The sequence below is a fragment of the Chaetodon auriga genome, chromosome 11 (assembly GCF_051107435.1).
Source record: "Chaetodon auriga isolate fChaAug3 chromosome 11, fChaAug3.hap1, whole genome shotgun sequence".
NCBI classification, from domain to species: Eukaryota; Metazoa; Chordata; class Actinopteri; order Chaetodontiformes; family Chaetodontidae; genus Chaetodon; species Chaetodon auriga.
In genome coordinates this window covers 12,076,236-12,093,253 of record NC_135084.1, presented here as the reverse complement: position 1 = coordinate 12,093,253, position 17,018 = coordinate 12,076,236, and the positions used below count along the sequence as shown (strand labels likewise).

Genomic DNA, 17,018 nt, shown 5'->3' with positions numbered 1-17,018 from the left:
TCCTTTTGCATGGTGTCCATTCAAAAACTCTCACTTTAGGTCTCTTTAATAATCTCCAAAGGATTTTTAATGATAAACAAATGACTCTATTACTTATATAGAAAACTATAAAAACTCATTTTTTAATGTAATCACTGTATGTCCATTTTCCATTTGGCCAGTATCAAGCACAGTGGTGTAAAATAACTCCTGACAGGATCTCACTCATCCCAACGCAACCCAGTTCAGTGGATTTATTGCAAAGTAAATGTACCATAAACCCTAACAAGGGGTTGGAATGCAGACATTCCTGAAAAATTAAAGACACCTAAATGATTTACAGGTACAGTCAGCAGTGGAAGCCCTGAGGCGATATGTGTAGACTTTATGAAGCACAGGCTGATTGCTGTGGTTGACATGGAAGTGGTCCAATAAGATGCTCTGAGTAAAACTACTTATGGGATAGGTTCACTTTTCCCTCCATAGCATCAGTGCAGTCAAAACTATAACAGAATAACAATAAGAGAAAGGATACAAGAGAAGAAATCACTGATTGCAGACACAGCAGTGATGTCTGTTGCTGATGTCGTCCTAAAGCATCTTGCCAATTTGACGACGCTCCGTTGCAGATATCTACCAGGAAAAAGAAGTTGCATCATTCTCTAAACCAGTCAAGGTAAACACATGATCACAATTGTAACATTATCACCGTGCACACCTTTCATTCTTCATCTCTATCTGAACTTTACGGCTCTAGGAGAGAATTCATTAGGAGGCACCACCCTTAAGAACTGATTCCTGGTTTTGTTTTTACTGACACAAATAACTACTCAAGAGGAAAGAGGTGAAAAAGCAACATGCACTGCTAAAAGAGGGTATGGAGGCTCTTTATAGTCACTTCCCTGGCCTCCAGAATAAACCCTGACAGTTTACAGTGCACAGTAAAGAAGTTTGGGTGGTAATGAGTGTCAGCAGTGTCTGTGGTAGCAGTTAAATAAAGCCAGGCCCTCCATCAAATCAGTCACAAAGCCAGCTTCAGCAACAAAGCCTGCATTTAAGACACAAGTCTTAAAAAAGGCCAATCCTTTGATCTGTATCCCCCTTTTTACCTGCACTGCAATGTTGTTGTAATAGGTGTCTTCGCTGTCATTATTAAAGTAGCTGGGTGACTGGAGACGAAAAGTGACAGATGATTGGTTTAAATCTGTGAAAAATGCTCACTCTACTTCTGATGTGTATACTGCTACTAAGCAGCTTTGAGGTTTGAATGTATGCCATTGTGTAACACAATGTGATATGTTTAATGTTCTGATGCTTCAGGCGGCAGTTGTCTGGACACAAACACGATCTGTGAGGCCAGTACCAGACCCTGCATTTCTTTCAGCGGTATTCCATAAATGACTTCCAGGGAAGATCATTTAACAAATATCGACTACAAGAGGCACAAGCAGTAAATATGATATATTGATATAGAAGTGGAATATTACAATTCCATCCCTCATTTATTGTGTTTGTACAGCCCAGGAGTATAGTTGTATAGTGGAATAAATAAGTACTTTATGCATCACTATCAAGTATAGATGCTGAACTGTTCTGCATAACAATCACTTGTAGTTACCTTTTGATGTTGTCATGTGTGATGTCCACATTATACAGGTACAAGTATAAAGAGGGTCCAGATGCCAGAAGCAGAAATTTGTCGAGGTAGTAAAACTGAGCACCTCTGATGGGTTTGGAGAACATACTGTCGCCCTAAAGGAGGAAGAAAAAGACAAAAATCAAGCTAATCTCTTGAAACTATTGAGACATTCATGATGCAAAAAAAAACTCTATTTCTAAAACAAAAAATGAACCTAATTGAATTGAATAGGAATATCAACAATAAGGATGCCTTTTCTCAGTGTTCCTCTCTTCCAATTGTCTTTTTTTCTAATTACTGAATGTCACTGATGCTAACAAATAAAAAACCCTAAATAATAACCCCTCAATAATTTTATCTAACTACGTACTCCACACTGTACACTTCTTCAGCTTTTTTGTTGCTCAAAATGATACACGCAACACCCTCAATTGTGGAGTGACAGTCTGCTGCACATACTGTATTGTCTGTGTTATCCCACTAAAACATGTGGGCATTAACAGCAGACCATGGAAATCTTGATTCTTGCTCTAACACTCTTAACAACCAACTTGTCCTCATTTTTGTGTCTTCATAGTTCATCCAAGTGTTCTTCACATAATGTTCAAAAGGGAACTCAAAGACAATTTGTTCCACAAAAGGAGGGAGTGAAGTCAACAATGAACATCCTTATGAGAAACGTTCTGCATGAGACATTAACATTGTTCCTCTGCATAGTTAGAGTCTCACAAGGTGAAATAAGCAAACAGATGGGCTGTCCTGTCAGATCTACCAACTATCAATCACCTAAGTACTTCCAATGACAAGAAATTGTAAGAACACTATGTGGTCATTTGGGGTTATTTTTTTCTAGAGATTTCAAGGATAATTGCGCAAAGCTATGTGTAATTCTGGCTCACCCCAACAGAGCTCCTGTTCCTGACATGACTTGGCATTTGTTGCCAAGTTGTTTCACAAAAGCACCAAGCAGTCAAAGGCTGAAGACCCGGCCAAGCTCGAAACAATCTCACTGAGTCGAGCAAAGCAGGGATGGTTAGCATCAGCAAATGGGGAGACCCCAGGGTTTTCACTTGGCATGGGGAAGGAGACACACTTCTGACTGTCCCATTTAATGTGATGTCCAGCAGATGCTTTGTATGACAAAGTCTTTGTGGCAAGAAACACACCATTTCATCATCTCAATTAATTTGGCTCCCTTTTTTTGAATTCCATTAGGCTATTTTTTATTAGACAAGGAAAAAGTGACTCTTACCTGCATTATAACAACATATCTAATCATGTCATGCACCCTTTCCAGCACCCTGAATGCACTACGCATCTCTTAATACAGAATCTAAATCTGAAACATACTTTTAGAGCAAATGAAAACACGAGGCAAAATGTTGTGGATCCAGTAGCAACCACTGGTTTACTGTCATTCAAGTGTGGCATCATTTACAACACTGCAATTAGGGACAAAATCCTCACAGCAATCACAGCCGTCTTAGCAGACAGGAGTGAGAGTGAAAAATCTGTGCGGCATGTGTCTGTAGTTTCTTGCTTTTACTTCTAAACCAATTTGAGATTTTAGATCTTCAGTGAGGACATTTTTGCAATATGAAGTCACTCTGGCTGGTCCTCATTTCACTGCTTTTTTATGGTTAGGATTTGGGCTTAGAATAATGAGGGAGTGAAGGTTTGATTAAGGCTTAAGGTATGTAGGCATGTTGTGGTGATGGTCAAGATTAAGGTGACAGGGACGGAACAAAAAAGCAATAAAAATAGAAGAAAGTACAAGTATGTGCTAGTGAATGCATGGGGTATTTACCATGACAATGGCAGGTTCTGGACTGCCATGGGTCCAGATTCGGAGAGACTGGTCTTGTGACGCACTCAGCCACCACTGTCTGCTGAGGCTCCAGCTCACACTGCTCACTGGCTTGTCATGGCCTGCAGATAAAGAGAGGTTTGAAACCAACCTGGAAAGACAGTGCGCGGCTGCAGCATTTACTTTTATGGTAGTGTTCAGAGAGTCAGGCAGAGTGAAGAGACGGGGCTCACGGTGACCTAGTCGTCACCTCAGCTTCTGTCCTCTTATCTCTGCTGCCCCCTTGTGGACACTGTGTTCCCGCTGTACTTGAGCCATCAAGTGCGAAACAGATGATTGACATGCATGGATATACTTCCTTTACCAATCGGTGTTTACGGCCCAGAGGATCGCTCTGAGTGATACTTCAATAGTGTGTATGAGAGGAAGAACTTCCATTATTTCAAACTTAGTTGGTCTCAGAAAACAATGTGCCCTTTTCATCTTTCTCTGTCAGCTATCACCCAGGTTTTACTGACTGACAAAAACAAAAACAGCATGTGAAAAATTCTTGCGTTGGAATAAAACCAAACCACGTTTTTCTGGCAAAACAAAACTCTTAATCTACAGTTTTGACAGTGATAGCTGAGTAAGTGAATATTTGGATTTTCTTAGAGTCTTTCATCTTAAGCCACGGATCCATGGATCCATTTCAAAGTATGTTAATCGGAGTAGCCCGAATAAGGCTGACCTAAATCCAAGCTGGGGATGACCGTCCTCTGTGTCTCTTAAAAACATCACGAGTAAGATCTTAACCTTTAGCTCTAAAATGTCAGCATTACTTGTGAGTCAGTTAATAAAGCCCTATTATAAAATCATGAAAATTGCATAAATGAAACACTCTTTTCGTGAACACCAGCATTCAAATGCGCTGCTGACAAAAAACACTGAGAGCAAACACTGTATAACCCCGAGGTTTTTAAGGTATGGATTCTCATGTCAACCTCATGCACCTGTGTAGACGGTTGGATTGCCACTGAGGGAGGACTTGTACAAAAACACTGAGCTGTCTCCAAGACCACACAGGATTTGTTTTCCATCACCTGGGGAAGACAAGGAAACACAAAATCCTTTTATTAGGATTTTTCAGTCAACTGCTGATTTATTATTACCAAAAATAAAATATCATATGGGTTTTCTAAACAGCAGGGAAGTCTGAAACAGGAACATTAATGCCAAAATGCAGTATTATTCTGTAACAACAATAAAGCGTTCTTAATTTACTGCCGGTCATAATTCATATATTATTGTTTTACCTTAATTCACCCTTCCTGTAGAGGATGGAACTGAATGCAATATATAACTCTTTTCTGTTTGCCAGGCAATCTCAAACTGTTACTGCTGATAAAATATTAGGAATTCAGGCTCCAAAGGGTCTCTGCAATTCAAATAAATGTAAAATGCCTGTTGTAGCATTGTGGAGGACTATCCTGTGGTTCTGACACATGACTATGAGATGGTTCTGGGTAAACTGAGGACTCATGTGAATTTCAAGCAGTTCAGACTTTCCACAGACGTAATCAGAATCCAGTTGGTCTTAGGGACAGATAGTCTCTGTTGTTGCACTCAAATAGTGCAGTTGCAATGACGTTTACTGTGAATCCAGTAAAAGTAAGCATCAAGCCACCTCTATAAGTGATCACTGCTACTCAAAGTCATATATAATAATAAATGACCATATATTATTATGTTACGTGTACATAATATACATATCATTACTGACTGGCTGCTCACATAAATATATGACTAGACTGTGTTTTACATAATATAGTGAGTGTTGCAGCAGCAAATCAGTCTAACCTGAGTACTGAAGGCAGCAGACTGCTTTGTTGCCGGTGCTTAGATGACTGTGTGGAATAGTAGGTGCTGGACTGTCTGCTGGATAATCTCTGAGGAGCAAACCTCTAAATGACAAGAAAGAAGTTTAGTATTTTTAGCAAAAATAAGTTTGAAAACTTTGTCAACGCTGTATTTTCAATGATGGGGCAGCTTACCCATCTTTGGTGGCCCTTTTCGAGGAGGGATTCTTCTGAAAGTTTGTTTTAGGTGAAAACATGATTCTTCTGAAAAACAACACAAAAAAATGAATGTGACAATTTATGTGTCAGCTTACTTGATTAATCAAACCTTATTTCATACCTCATTATTTGGATTGTTGCATAAAGAAACGAGTGACAGGCCTGGAGGGTTTTGCTAGGAATGCCTACTGGAGAACTCTGACCGCAGAGCTTGTAACCATTGCTTCCAAGTGTCTCCTGGCGGAGGTGAAGTTGACCCCGTTCAAAAAGATCTGTCATTGAAATAGCTGTAAAACGCTGTTGGCTGAAGGTAATTGGTGTTCATCATGTTTAAAACTTCAGAGCCTGATCCAGACCAGGAGGATCCCACAGTCATAGTTGCAGGAAGTGCCTCTACTAGCTAATTCTTTGAGTGCCTGAAAACCCCCAGAAGGTTGGCTCTGCACCCCCATTAACCTGATCTGGATGAGGGTTAAGTGGCCGACAGAAGTCAAGTGCTGTGACAGACAGAATTCTGCGAATACGTTTTAGACATTGAAAACATAACATTAGTGCAACGGTCCACCTGGGGGAAGTATGAAAATAAAGAAACCCAAGAAAAAGAAAGAATCAAAATTCCATTCCTCCTCTTACTTAAAGTTGCTCTTTACCCTCATCCATTTTTTGGACAATGCAGTGAAGCCTAATTTGATTTTCTGCTAAAAGGTGAACTTACCTTGGGGCACTGGTATATCCAGATGACTTCACTTTTGAATGGAAGACCAGAGGCTGCTCCTTTATTCCTCCTTTGTAAAACAGATAAGGTTTTCCAGCAGACACAGAATGACAAACACAAGTATTTGCATGAGTATAAATGATCTACAGTATGTACGCCCAAAACAAAGATTCCAATTATAAAAGAGTAGATGTTACAATATGAGTCAGAAGTCTAAAGGAAAGTCCTATTCATTATTGTCCATAATTAGGATAGAACTACTCATTGCACTGTAGTGGGTTTTCATGGATTATACCAGGAAAGGAAGATGCAATATTATTGGGTGACCGCTGTGAACATTAGCATTAAATGCATCAGCCACAAACTGGGAGATGGTTCATTCTGCTCCCTGTTCCCTGACAGTGCCTTCACTACATTACAATGAGCTCACTTTTTCCACAACCATTAAAATGTGTGAGGCTCTCCAAAAACTGCTCTCCTGTCAAATACAGGCGAAGTAAGTAAAAGTCAGATAATCTCTGAGGCAACCTTGGACTTAAGTTGCATCAGAAAAAGTATGTAATGTACAGATTTGGTTTACAGCCTTGATTCCAATTCAACAAGAGTTTATCACCTTAACAGACATTAACCTGTAATAATGTAATGTCCCTAAGGACTTATCCGACAATGATTCATTCATGAATTTCGCTGACTAACAGAACTGCAAACCACAAGTCAACTGTGTGTTTGAGCTCTTAGGTACAGCTCTTGAATTTCTTTCCATGCAGCAGTATATTTTACACAGCGTTTGTTTTTTCAGTGACAGTAATTCATTTTGCATGGCACTGCAGTTTAGTGACACAGTTACTGAACATGAACCCTAAAAATTTTAGATTGCTTGATGCTGTAAACACAGCCAATGCAGCTAATTGTGATGTACCAAGTGTTTGGCTGCTGGATACTACCAGTTGTCCTGCTTAGACTCTCGTAAGACTCAGTGTAGGCTCGCTCCCAACACTATAATAAATTCAATGCAAGTGAAACCAACCAGTCAAAATCAAAAAGAAGCGCATCTGGATCTCTTTTCAATCCTTTCTTATCTGGGAGTGCTTTTCATCTTTGATCAGCAGTGCCAATGTTCACTCCAGTTTCGGCTTGAAGGGTATTTTCCGGTAAAGTACACTTAACAACCTCTGAACAATTACTGATGCTCAACTTTTCCTTGGATTTTGAATTGAAATTCGAGTTTTCTCTTGGTACATGCTGTTTCTATATCTGGCCCAAAGGACATCACTGCTGATACTCTTCTTGCTGTTTTGCTTCTGTAAAAGCCAGTGTCATTTCCTTCCATGGAAACAGCTTTCGTGAAACTGATATTTCACTCTGGTCACGTTGGTATTGTATGGCATCAATCAACAAAGACAGCATAAGAAAAGAACATAACAAATGTGCTATTGCTTCTCTTAGTTTCAGAACACTTAGTATCACCTTCCTCCAATCCTCCATTGTGTTGTGTGTGAGGTGATGTACTGGAAGTATCTCCTGACATAGAACAGATTATACATGAGCTGGAAATGAAACATTTCAGGCCAGAAATTGAATTACCTGGCGACACAATCACTTGGCATTACTCAGCAGCCCTATTGACCCCCTGCTGATATATAATGGTCATTTAGTTTTATAGGGCAGTAAAAACCTCATAATTTACGCTGACTTGAGACTAGATGCCATTTGAAGCAAAGTGAGAGTTTCAGACAAATTTCCAAGTGGAGTCATCTGCGTGAAATCACAGCAGTGCTCATTTTACAGCTCACATCTCATTAGATCAGACTTAGCCTAATCTGTCTTAACCGTTACAGTAAAATGGTTTCATGATATTGAAATTCTCCAGTCTAGCTCAAAACATGGAAGTTAGCTTCTGATGCAACACCTTAAGAGCAAAAAAATGATTATTGTAACAATAAGATTTGGCTGCGGTCACAGTGGTCATGAGGTCTGCTGTGTTTGCGTCTGCACCTGTGGGCTAAAAACTGGAAGTGGCTGAATTTAAGAAGTGACAGTGATTCCTTTTACAATTTGGTTTGCCTGTATTCAAAGAGACGAGGCTCAGGCGAGCCCCAGAGTTTATTCTAAAGTAAACCACTAACTCTTGTTCTCAGTCAGAGAAAAGGAGACGGCAAAACTCAGACCTCCCTCTGAGTTCGCTGCTGAATGTGGCCCAAGAAAAAGACTAAATAATTCAAGCTTCTGAAAGTGTACAAACCATAGCAGGTATATATGTCTTTAAGATATTATTTTGACTGTAACCAGACTCTCTGGTATGAATTATTGCCTTACTGACCTGTGAAAAGTGGGGCACACAGTAGGAGAAAGGAGCGAGAGCGCAAGCAAAAAGGTATCAGAGGCAGGGTAAATGAATACTGGCAGGAATGGCGAATATGGAGCCAAACTAAGGGTCTGACAGCAATAGAAATCATGTTTCACCTGAAGAATGTGTGGAACATGTGTCTAGCACACTGCAGGGAAATGTACAGAGAGGGCAAATAATGTACTACTACATGTAGCTCTGCAAATAAAACACTAAGCACAAACTGAAACGTTAATAGAGAGCTCAATGTGAAGGTATTCACGAAACAATAAGCTACTCTGTACTGTAGTTACTGTAAAGTGGTGACTAATGGAATAATAGTTAGAAGCATGAAACACTGTCCTCTTTCATTCAAACAGTTGCCTGTTTTTCCCATCTCTCTCCATCCAAAACTAGCAAAGGAGCTCTTGAAAAGAAGACTGATACTGATGCTTCGTGCTCCATGTCACGTCAAAGTAGGCTGGTGTGTTGCAGCACTCAATATCGTAGATGAGCACCAAGTATTTTTCCATAAATTGTTGCTCCTTTTGCGTTTCATGTTTCTAGACAATTAAGGACAAAGTGAGGAAACTTTTTGCTTTAGTGTCCCCTGATATCCTAACTATACAACAACTTAATCCAGGCAACTAGACTTCAGATCAGTGACATCATTCCAAACAGCAATGCCATCTGATTATCATCGTCTCAAAAAGCCAACAGTCCTCGTTCACTTCACAATTCTGTTACAAGGCAGTTTCACATGACAACAGATATCTAATCTGCACTCACAGTTCCTTTGAAAAAGCTCTGTCAGACTTGTGCCAGACTTACAATTTTCCTTTCCAGGAGTCTCAGAGGTTTATGGTGCAATTTGTATACAATTCTGCAGATATCCTTAAGAACAGAGAGCTGCATGGGGAGCAGCATGGTGGGTTTCACTAGTCCGTAAATGTTTGTGGTTTTCGGTCTGACACTGCAGTCACGCAGCACCACTAGACGCCCCTGAAGATCTCCTACAGTCTGGCACTGGCAGCGCCCTTCAATCCAGCTGTGGGGAGTCCGGCTAATACTGCCTTTCTCAGCGCTAATCTCTGTAAGAGCAACATGTAAACCACAGTATACTGCACTGTAGGTCTCCAGCAGAATAGTTTCAAGCTGCCAAATCCTAATGATATGCTGAAGAGCCACAAATAGGCTCAATTTACCTCAGAATCCACGACTGCAATAAGCAACCATACAACAAGCTGGGCTAATAAGTCAGAATTTATCAATGTAAATATGTTGTACTCTTGCTGGTGCATAATTTGAAGTGCCTGTCCATGTGGTAAATGAAAACTGAAGGGAGTCTTATTTTGAACACCCACAACAATGCAAATGGTGGAGTCGTCTCCAGCCTCTATATTTACAGATAACGAGGAGATGCTCAGTAGCTCTTGTAATAGCCAAACAGACATTGTATAAACCGACAATAAATATAATTTAAGAGAATCCTCTGTGTCCAAGCAAAACAACCAACAGGCCAGACACTGAGTGAACTAAAAAATGGGTCATACTTGTAAAACCCAGAGTCATCAAACAGCAGTAGCTCCCTTTTTTATTTTATGTGCATGAGCATAAGTGAGAGGTGAGCGAGTGTTCAGACGATGACAGGGGTGCTGACCTTTCTTTTTAGGATGCCTGGGCTCCTTCTTCTTAAAGTCAGCATTCAGAGGAGATTCAGGCAGTGGAGGAGAACTGAAAACAAGGGAGGGGTGAAATTGGGGGAGGAGGGGGTTACTGGAAATTAAGGAGCACAGCATTTTCCACTGTTGTGGATTATTAGTCCTTCTAATTCTCAGTACCGTGATATTGTTGACTCATGAAAAACCAGATGGCAAGAATGGTCATAATAGGCCAAGTTAATATGGAAATGTCAGAGTCAGAAGGAGTAACAGGCAGGAGGCCAACTGAAAAACAGAGCCCACTGCTGTGTCCCACTGCTGATGAGGTCAGGTGACCAGTGTCTGAGAGAAAGCACATGTCTACAGATGGAGTATTTCTGCTAATTTTAACAAGCTGACATGATTATGCTTTGGCTCATAAACCACAAATTTGTTAAAGCAGAAAAACGCAGCACATGTATTATTATTTTCAATTATCACTATTTATTGGTGCTGCTGGATTTTGCTAAATAATAATTTACAGAGGTACAGGTAATACCTTTCATTCCCTCCCCGGGGGACAATTCTAAATTTCTGGCATTTCTAAAGCGACGTTATTGTGAAAGTAATAACTATGATTTTCTGGATTAAGGAGCATATCCAGTGCGGGGAGCTTTATTAAAACTCATTCGGATTTAAAAGCTTAGACATATAAAAAATGTTCACAGAGTGTAGTCATTCACTGGGCAGAGGAGATCCAGGCTGGACCCAAATGATGACGTGAGCTACAGAAAAACAATTCTCTCTTGTGTCCTTGTGTTTCATGATATAGGATGTACGATTGTGACTGAACAAACAAATAGAATAACATAATATTTACAATACAAGCAGCTGAGATATGTACTGTTGTACTTCAGGTTGTCCTTTAACAAGAATGCCTGTGTATGCAAGATGAGGCCGAAGTGTCCCTGAGAAAAAGACTTTTTGAAATCAAAAAGGACCATTTGTCCTCTCGGAGGTCAACATGCAGCATCAACAAATATGTGCCTTTAACTCCAGGTTTACCTCGGGAAAACTGAAAGGCCTTCACCACAAGCCCAGATCTGCTCCAGGTCACAAAGACGTAACTCCAACAAGGCCACGCATGGAGTAAACAGAGCACTCACTAAGAACACCATCTGTGTGACACGGAATTCCAGAATTTATTCATATCAAACAACTGCGTGAGTCCACAAATGTTTTAAGAAGAGAAATAAAAAAATGACTTTATGAATAAAGTTCAGGGAAATAGAGAGAACAGTAAGTCAAGGTGTTGTGCTTTTACGCAACTTTATATTACATAAATGCTTCTCTGTAGGGACAGAAAAATACCACTTTCCCTCAGGTTTATCAAGACACTCACAGAGTTACCCCATGCTGGAGAGATTGACCACGACCCAGCCATTGTGATGCTCAAGTTGGGGTAATCTGGAAGAACGAACATCAGTTATATGTTTGGATGCATCTAGTTTCCAGTTCATATGCATCAGATGCCATACATTATGGACAGAAAGTGACATGAAAATGAATTTGGAAAATCAATGCAAGCAAACAGAAGCTATCATTCTAAACATGTCATTAGAAGATATAATCTATATACCTTTGTAGAGTTTACAGTGTTGAGTATTTGCTGAGGGTGCAAGGTGTTAACTCCACACAAAATGGTTCTTTGGGTAGCTCAACATGTGTTTAACTCAAGAGAAATCATGGGTTTTACAGGGGGGAAACAAGTGCATTACTGACCTAAAAGACCCTAAGGTTGGTGCTACATGAAGGCTGCTGAGACAACTTTGAGATATTTCCTGCTACCAAACTGAGAAAGCAGGATTTGCTCTTTTCTGGAAATGCAAGTCCATAACTAGCATCTCAGAAAGGTTTTGCATGAGAAATGACGAGCCCTTGGTTCACTTTAAAAGCAAGTATTTGTCCAGTTAATAAGTACAAGTACTGACAGAACTGGCCAATTCAGACTTTTATGGTCAGTGAGATGTCTCACTCATGCTACTAAGAAAACTGAAAGATTTTGTTGAGGATGCTGCGGTGTCTTTTGCAAGGGGGGATATTCTCCTGAAAGAAACTTTACTATGCCAAGACTATGTCAAAGCAAAAAGGATATGGAAAGAAGAAGGACGCAGCAAATTCCCTTTGGAGCTTGAAATCAATCATCACCGGTTGTGCAAAAATGCTTTAACATACCTTTGAAATATAGTACTGTTAGGAGTTCTGAGGCAGCCAGATCCACCACATACAGGCCATCAGAGCTTCCAATACATAACCAGCTGTTGTCCCTGCAGGGGCCCACACAGAAATGTATGGAAAAACAGTGTTAGAGGATTCCCTGAAAAGCATTTTTTCAGATCATTTGAGGAAAGCTGGTGTAACCACATACTAAAGGAAAACATACTGATGTGATGGAGTGGTGAGGCCTGCACACCATAGGACTATAGGTTTTCATTCAGGTTTCCTTTGACTTCATGTAGTCTAAACTATGTACACACAGAAAGATGGAAACTACCGCCACACAGGGCAGAGAGAAGAAGCTGTTGAGTCGGAGGGTTCCTTTTCATCCACTTCCTGCTACATGCTGAGGTTCTGTTACTGTTAGACAAGCTTTACATTTTAGTACATCATTATTTTCCTGCTGGGTGTGTGCTTCTGTGCATATTAAAGCGCCTCTGTGTGGAATTTTTATGCGATTATTGCATCGTTCAAACTCTTCTGAAGGAATATGTTTAAGCTTGAAGAAAAATGAGCAGCGTTCATTGCTGAATGCCACAGTGTCTTTTCTGATTCTACCACAGGGAGGCGCCAAAGTCTAGATTTTAGATTTTTTACATACTAACATTAGCAATGGATCTGTTAGTATTTTAGATAGAGGTGCTATAAATTTTTATATGTCAACAACCCACGCAAATGTAGATATTGTAAATGCCTTGTAAGGTTTTGTTTGTTTGATTGTGCAAAAAACAATGACTGATTTGAAGCATCAGGACCCATCAAATGGAAGCCTGTAAAGCAGTGTTTGCATACAGACATCATGCAGCCGATGAACTTTACACTAAAACGTCTGTTTGGGTCGACAGCTGAAATGATGTCGCTCTGAGATCATGTGCTTTGCTTAGAGCAATGAGGAATCAACGTCCATTTCATTCCAGTGGTCCACAAAATACACAGAGTTATGTCTGTGATTTTTAAGTACCTGCTTCCTGTCATAACATCAAATGTTTTAACAGCCTGAAACAGTTTATGTTATGAGCCTGCAAAGTTTCCTGTGATGTGTGAAGATTGATGTGACTGTGTGGACATGTGCAGGAAGTCAATAAAGATGCAGCGTTTTTTCCAGGCCTTTGTCACAGTATGACATCTATATAGTGTTAATGACAGAAACGTGCAGCTATTTGTTGTTTCTTTCAAGTCAACTATGTTTGAACAGCTTTTGGAATATTTTCCCGGACGTACAATTTTCATCTTGGGGAAATAACAACACAATGGAGCCTTTTAGAATAGTCACAGTGCTGACAGCACCATGCCCTGCTTCAACATTAACATTCCTTGTGACAAATGCAATAAAACAATTCTTCCTCATGGTGAAGTCACATTATAAGGTCCATTAATCTACTATGAGCGCTTGAGAGTGACAGCAGTCAAGTCCACCTTTGTAATTTCCTGTGACTAACAAATGCAGTAAACAGTTCTTAAACACAGTAAGATTCACGCCTCTATCTATTTATCTGTCCATCCATCTTGTAACTGCTTATGTAGGCCTGCAAATTCAAAGGAAATGCACCTAGGAGTCAGATAAGATTGAAGGAATCTGGCCTTCATTATCAGATTATCACTTAGGCCAATCATGGCCTATGCGGCGTGTCATTAAGCCAGCACTGAGTCAGGAGTCTCAAATATTAACCAGGCCCAGAAAACCTTGCTCATTAGCAACGCAAGAACCTGCAACCCAATAGAAAGTGAGTTTTTGTGTTGACCTAATGATGCCAGACATCCTGTACCTTCTATAAACATGTCACACTGTTTATGAATGCTATGGAGCTTATTCACTTACCTTTTATGGTCACTACTGGTGTCAGCCGATGAGCAACATAGAGCCATCTTGAGGACAGGTTTTGAAGTCTCCACTTTATCTACGGCTGATTTTTCTGTGACACCTGTCAAGAAAGTAATCTAATCAATTTTCTCTGTCGATAAAGAGGGTTAGGATTTATGAACAGGCATTTGATCAAAGTCATATCCACAAAGCCTGCACTGCATGTCATCTGTTACTGCGCAGTAATGTCACCTGCTTGATGACTCACAGTCCCTCTGTGCATGTCATGTCTTTTTTCCATCTTGTGAAGGTCCATTTTGGTCACCAGGTGACACTTGTGGTCCGCAGGGAGAGAAAAGCACCACACCTACAGCAGACACAAGCGTGTTACACAGCTTGTGGAATTTCAGGCCTTGATAGTGACTATGAGAAGTTGAGGGCTGTGTGCCTCAGTCACTAACCTGTCCATCAGTTGAGCCGGTGATAAGGTGCCTGTTCTCCTCCAGGAAGAACACACTGAGCAGCGGAGAGGCTAAAGAATTGAATTTGCTTAAGGCAAGTCGGCTTACATCCAAGTCCTGACACCTACATTTGGATAGTTGTTTCTAATTTATATACTAACAGCTTCTGACTGCAAATACATCCCACTAATACTTGTGATTTTACCACCTCTGCTGTACAAATTTAATCAGAGGATTCCAGCCTTGTGTGTCATGTTAAAATGAATGAGCCTTATTGTGGAAAGGCAAATGAATTTGCTTCAATAAGAAAAGTAAATAACAATAATAATAAAGAGAAGTATCATACCTGACAGCACAAACGATTGGTAGCAAACAGCTTCAGTTTTTAGATCCCACACCTGGAAAGAAACAGGGCAAAGTACTTTATAGTAAATACATTGTGTGTAATATTTGGCATTTGCTGTGTACACAAATAAACATCATTGTCACAAAATCAAAGTGTGACAATAATCTTTGAATCTATCTGTCGTTGAGTCAGCACCTTAAAAGTGCGGTCCTCTGATGTGGTGACAAGAATGTCTTGATTCCACGGACAGAACTCTGCCGATGTTAAAGGTCCGAGGTGGCCGGTCAAGGTAGAGATCACTTCATGTCTCTGATGTGGAAAACAACAATGAAACGACGACCTTTGATGGATACGAAACCATCAGGAAGAAACACATTTTTTGACAGACGTGTGTTGTGATGTACATCCGATAAATCAGAGTGAAGTACAACAAAGCGCAATTTGCAATCCCTATAAGGAAAAGAAAGTTACATATCAAGCCAAGTGGCCTAAATAGTCATTTAGTCATTTGTACCTTTGAGCTGAGAACATATACAGCCGCTCCTGAGCATGCAGCCACTCGTTCATCAGAGAAACAGAATGAAAGATGGACGATTTCACCCAGCAAAGTCCCAATGACTGTTCCAGCTGCGACTTTACCTGCAAACAAATCAGTCAGTCTGTTTGTATTCAAAGCAAAAGAAGTTCATGAGCATAGTAGACATAAGTGATCTGGCATCATACTCAGAGTGCAACATATGAAATGTGTGCAAAGGTGTCCTCTACAGTTTAATGTGAATAAAATAAACAACACTGCATTAAATTCATGTTGAACAGAACAGGCCAAACTCTGACCAAGGGAGTAAATGTGCTGCACACGCATGAGCACACACAGAACTATTTCCTTACCCTCCTGTGTTCTCCTCTGGCACTGATCAATATCCCAGACGATGATATAATCAGCAGAGGCAGAGCAGAGGAGAACAGGTCTGCTTCGTCTTCCAAAAGTCATGGCAGTGACCTCACCATGGTGGCCAGTTAGCAGCAGGGGCTGTGGACAAACGTTAAGTAAAATACAGAATACATTGTAACAAATGAATTCTGTCTGCGTGTGACCATATAAAATATGAACAAACTAAGTTTCAGGCCATACAGAACTTTGATCAGGATTAAACACAGCCTTGTAATCAACAGATTTCTTTCCCCACCTTAAAAACATCTATATAAATCATTGCATTGTAAGACGTTATTTTGTCTTAACGCTGCCAGATTGTGGCCCATGTTTAATATGACGCATGCAGAATAGTGAGCCTGTACAAAACAAATAGGCTATAGCTAATGTGTCAAAGTGTATGCCTTTAATATAGTTTGCATATACAAGTAGCTAACTAGCTAACAGATGACATGCTTAATACCTGGAAGGTGTTTCCTTGCACACAACTAACAAAACGTTCTTAACATACCTTCAGCTCTGTGTCCACATTACTGTAAATCAGCATTTCCTTGCCATGCAGTGGTAGACCACAATAAGAGTGACAGCATGCGAGTTGCCGGTGTGACAGCAGTCTGTCACAATCCAGACTGAGCTTTTCAATCATCATCTTTGCTCCTGCCAGGCCGGACCGCTTTTGTGGTTTGTTGCCGCGAGCGAATACAATGCTAATTAGGTTAATTCATTCCCGTTAAACGTGACTGAGGAGTTACCCTGTAAACAGATGTTTCATTAAGTTGGGTTATGCTGGGCTAACGTTAGGAGGAGGAAAACTTTCTTCGAGGTAGAGCTTTCAAGTGGACAAACGTAGCAGGTTGCTAGGACACCGACACCACACCAATTTCCGTAACAACAGCTTGTTTACGGAAATGCGACGTTTCACACGTGAGTGAAAAAACTAACACCGGCCAGGTAAATAAATGCGTTGCCCCTCAAATACGTTTTTTCATAAAACTAGGCATCATAAAATCTTTTAATACCACACTTCTCTGAACGTAGG

General features: G+C 40.3%; 1 protein-coding gene across 1 annotated transcript in view; it reads right to left on the bottom strand.

Moving 5' to 3' along the window:
• Positions 1 to 16,628, bottom strand: part of wdr27 (WD repeat domain 27) — a 37,126-nt gene extending 20,498 nt beyond the window's left edge. The window contains exons 1-19 of the mRNA XM_076743512.1: positions 16,491 to 16,628; positions 15,937 to 16,078; positions 15,563 to 15,687; positions 15,244 to 15,357; positions 15,049 to 15,100; positions 14,703 to 14,773; positions 14,494 to 14,608; positions 14,260 to 14,362; positions 12,399 to 12,490; positions 11,566 to 11,630; positions 11,229 to 11,341; positions 10,184 to 10,257; positions 6,198 to 6,267; positions 5,459 to 5,527; positions 5,265 to 5,368; positions 4,418 to 4,507; positions 3,426 to 3,547; positions 1,598 to 1,731; positions 515 to 612 (exon numbers count right to left, since the gene is read on the bottom strand). Coding sequence (XP_076599627.1) covers positions 515 to 612; positions 1,598 to 1,731; positions 3,426 to 3,547; positions 4,418 to 4,507; positions 5,265 to 5,368; positions 5,459 to 5,527; positions 6,198 to 6,267; positions 10,184 to 10,257; positions 11,229 to 11,341; positions 11,566 to 11,630; positions 12,399 to 12,490; positions 14,260 to 14,362; positions 14,494 to 14,608; positions 14,703 to 14,773; positions 15,049 to 15,100; positions 15,244 to 15,357; positions 15,563 to 15,687; positions 15,937 to 16,078; positions 16,491 to 16,628 — 1,891 coding nt within the window. The remainder of the gene's footprint in view (positions 1 to 514; positions 613 to 1,597; positions 1,732 to 3,425; positions 3,548 to 4,417; positions 4,508 to 5,264; positions 5,369 to 5,458; positions 5,528 to 6,197; positions 6,268 to 10,183; positions 10,258 to 11,228; positions 11,342 to 11,565; positions 11,631 to 12,398; positions 12,491 to 14,259; positions 14,363 to 14,493; positions 14,609 to 14,702; positions 14,774 to 15,048; positions 15,101 to 15,243; positions 15,358 to 15,562; positions 15,688 to 15,936; positions 16,079 to 16,490) is intronic.
• Between the last annotated feature and the right edge of the window lie 390 nt (positions 16,629 to 17,018).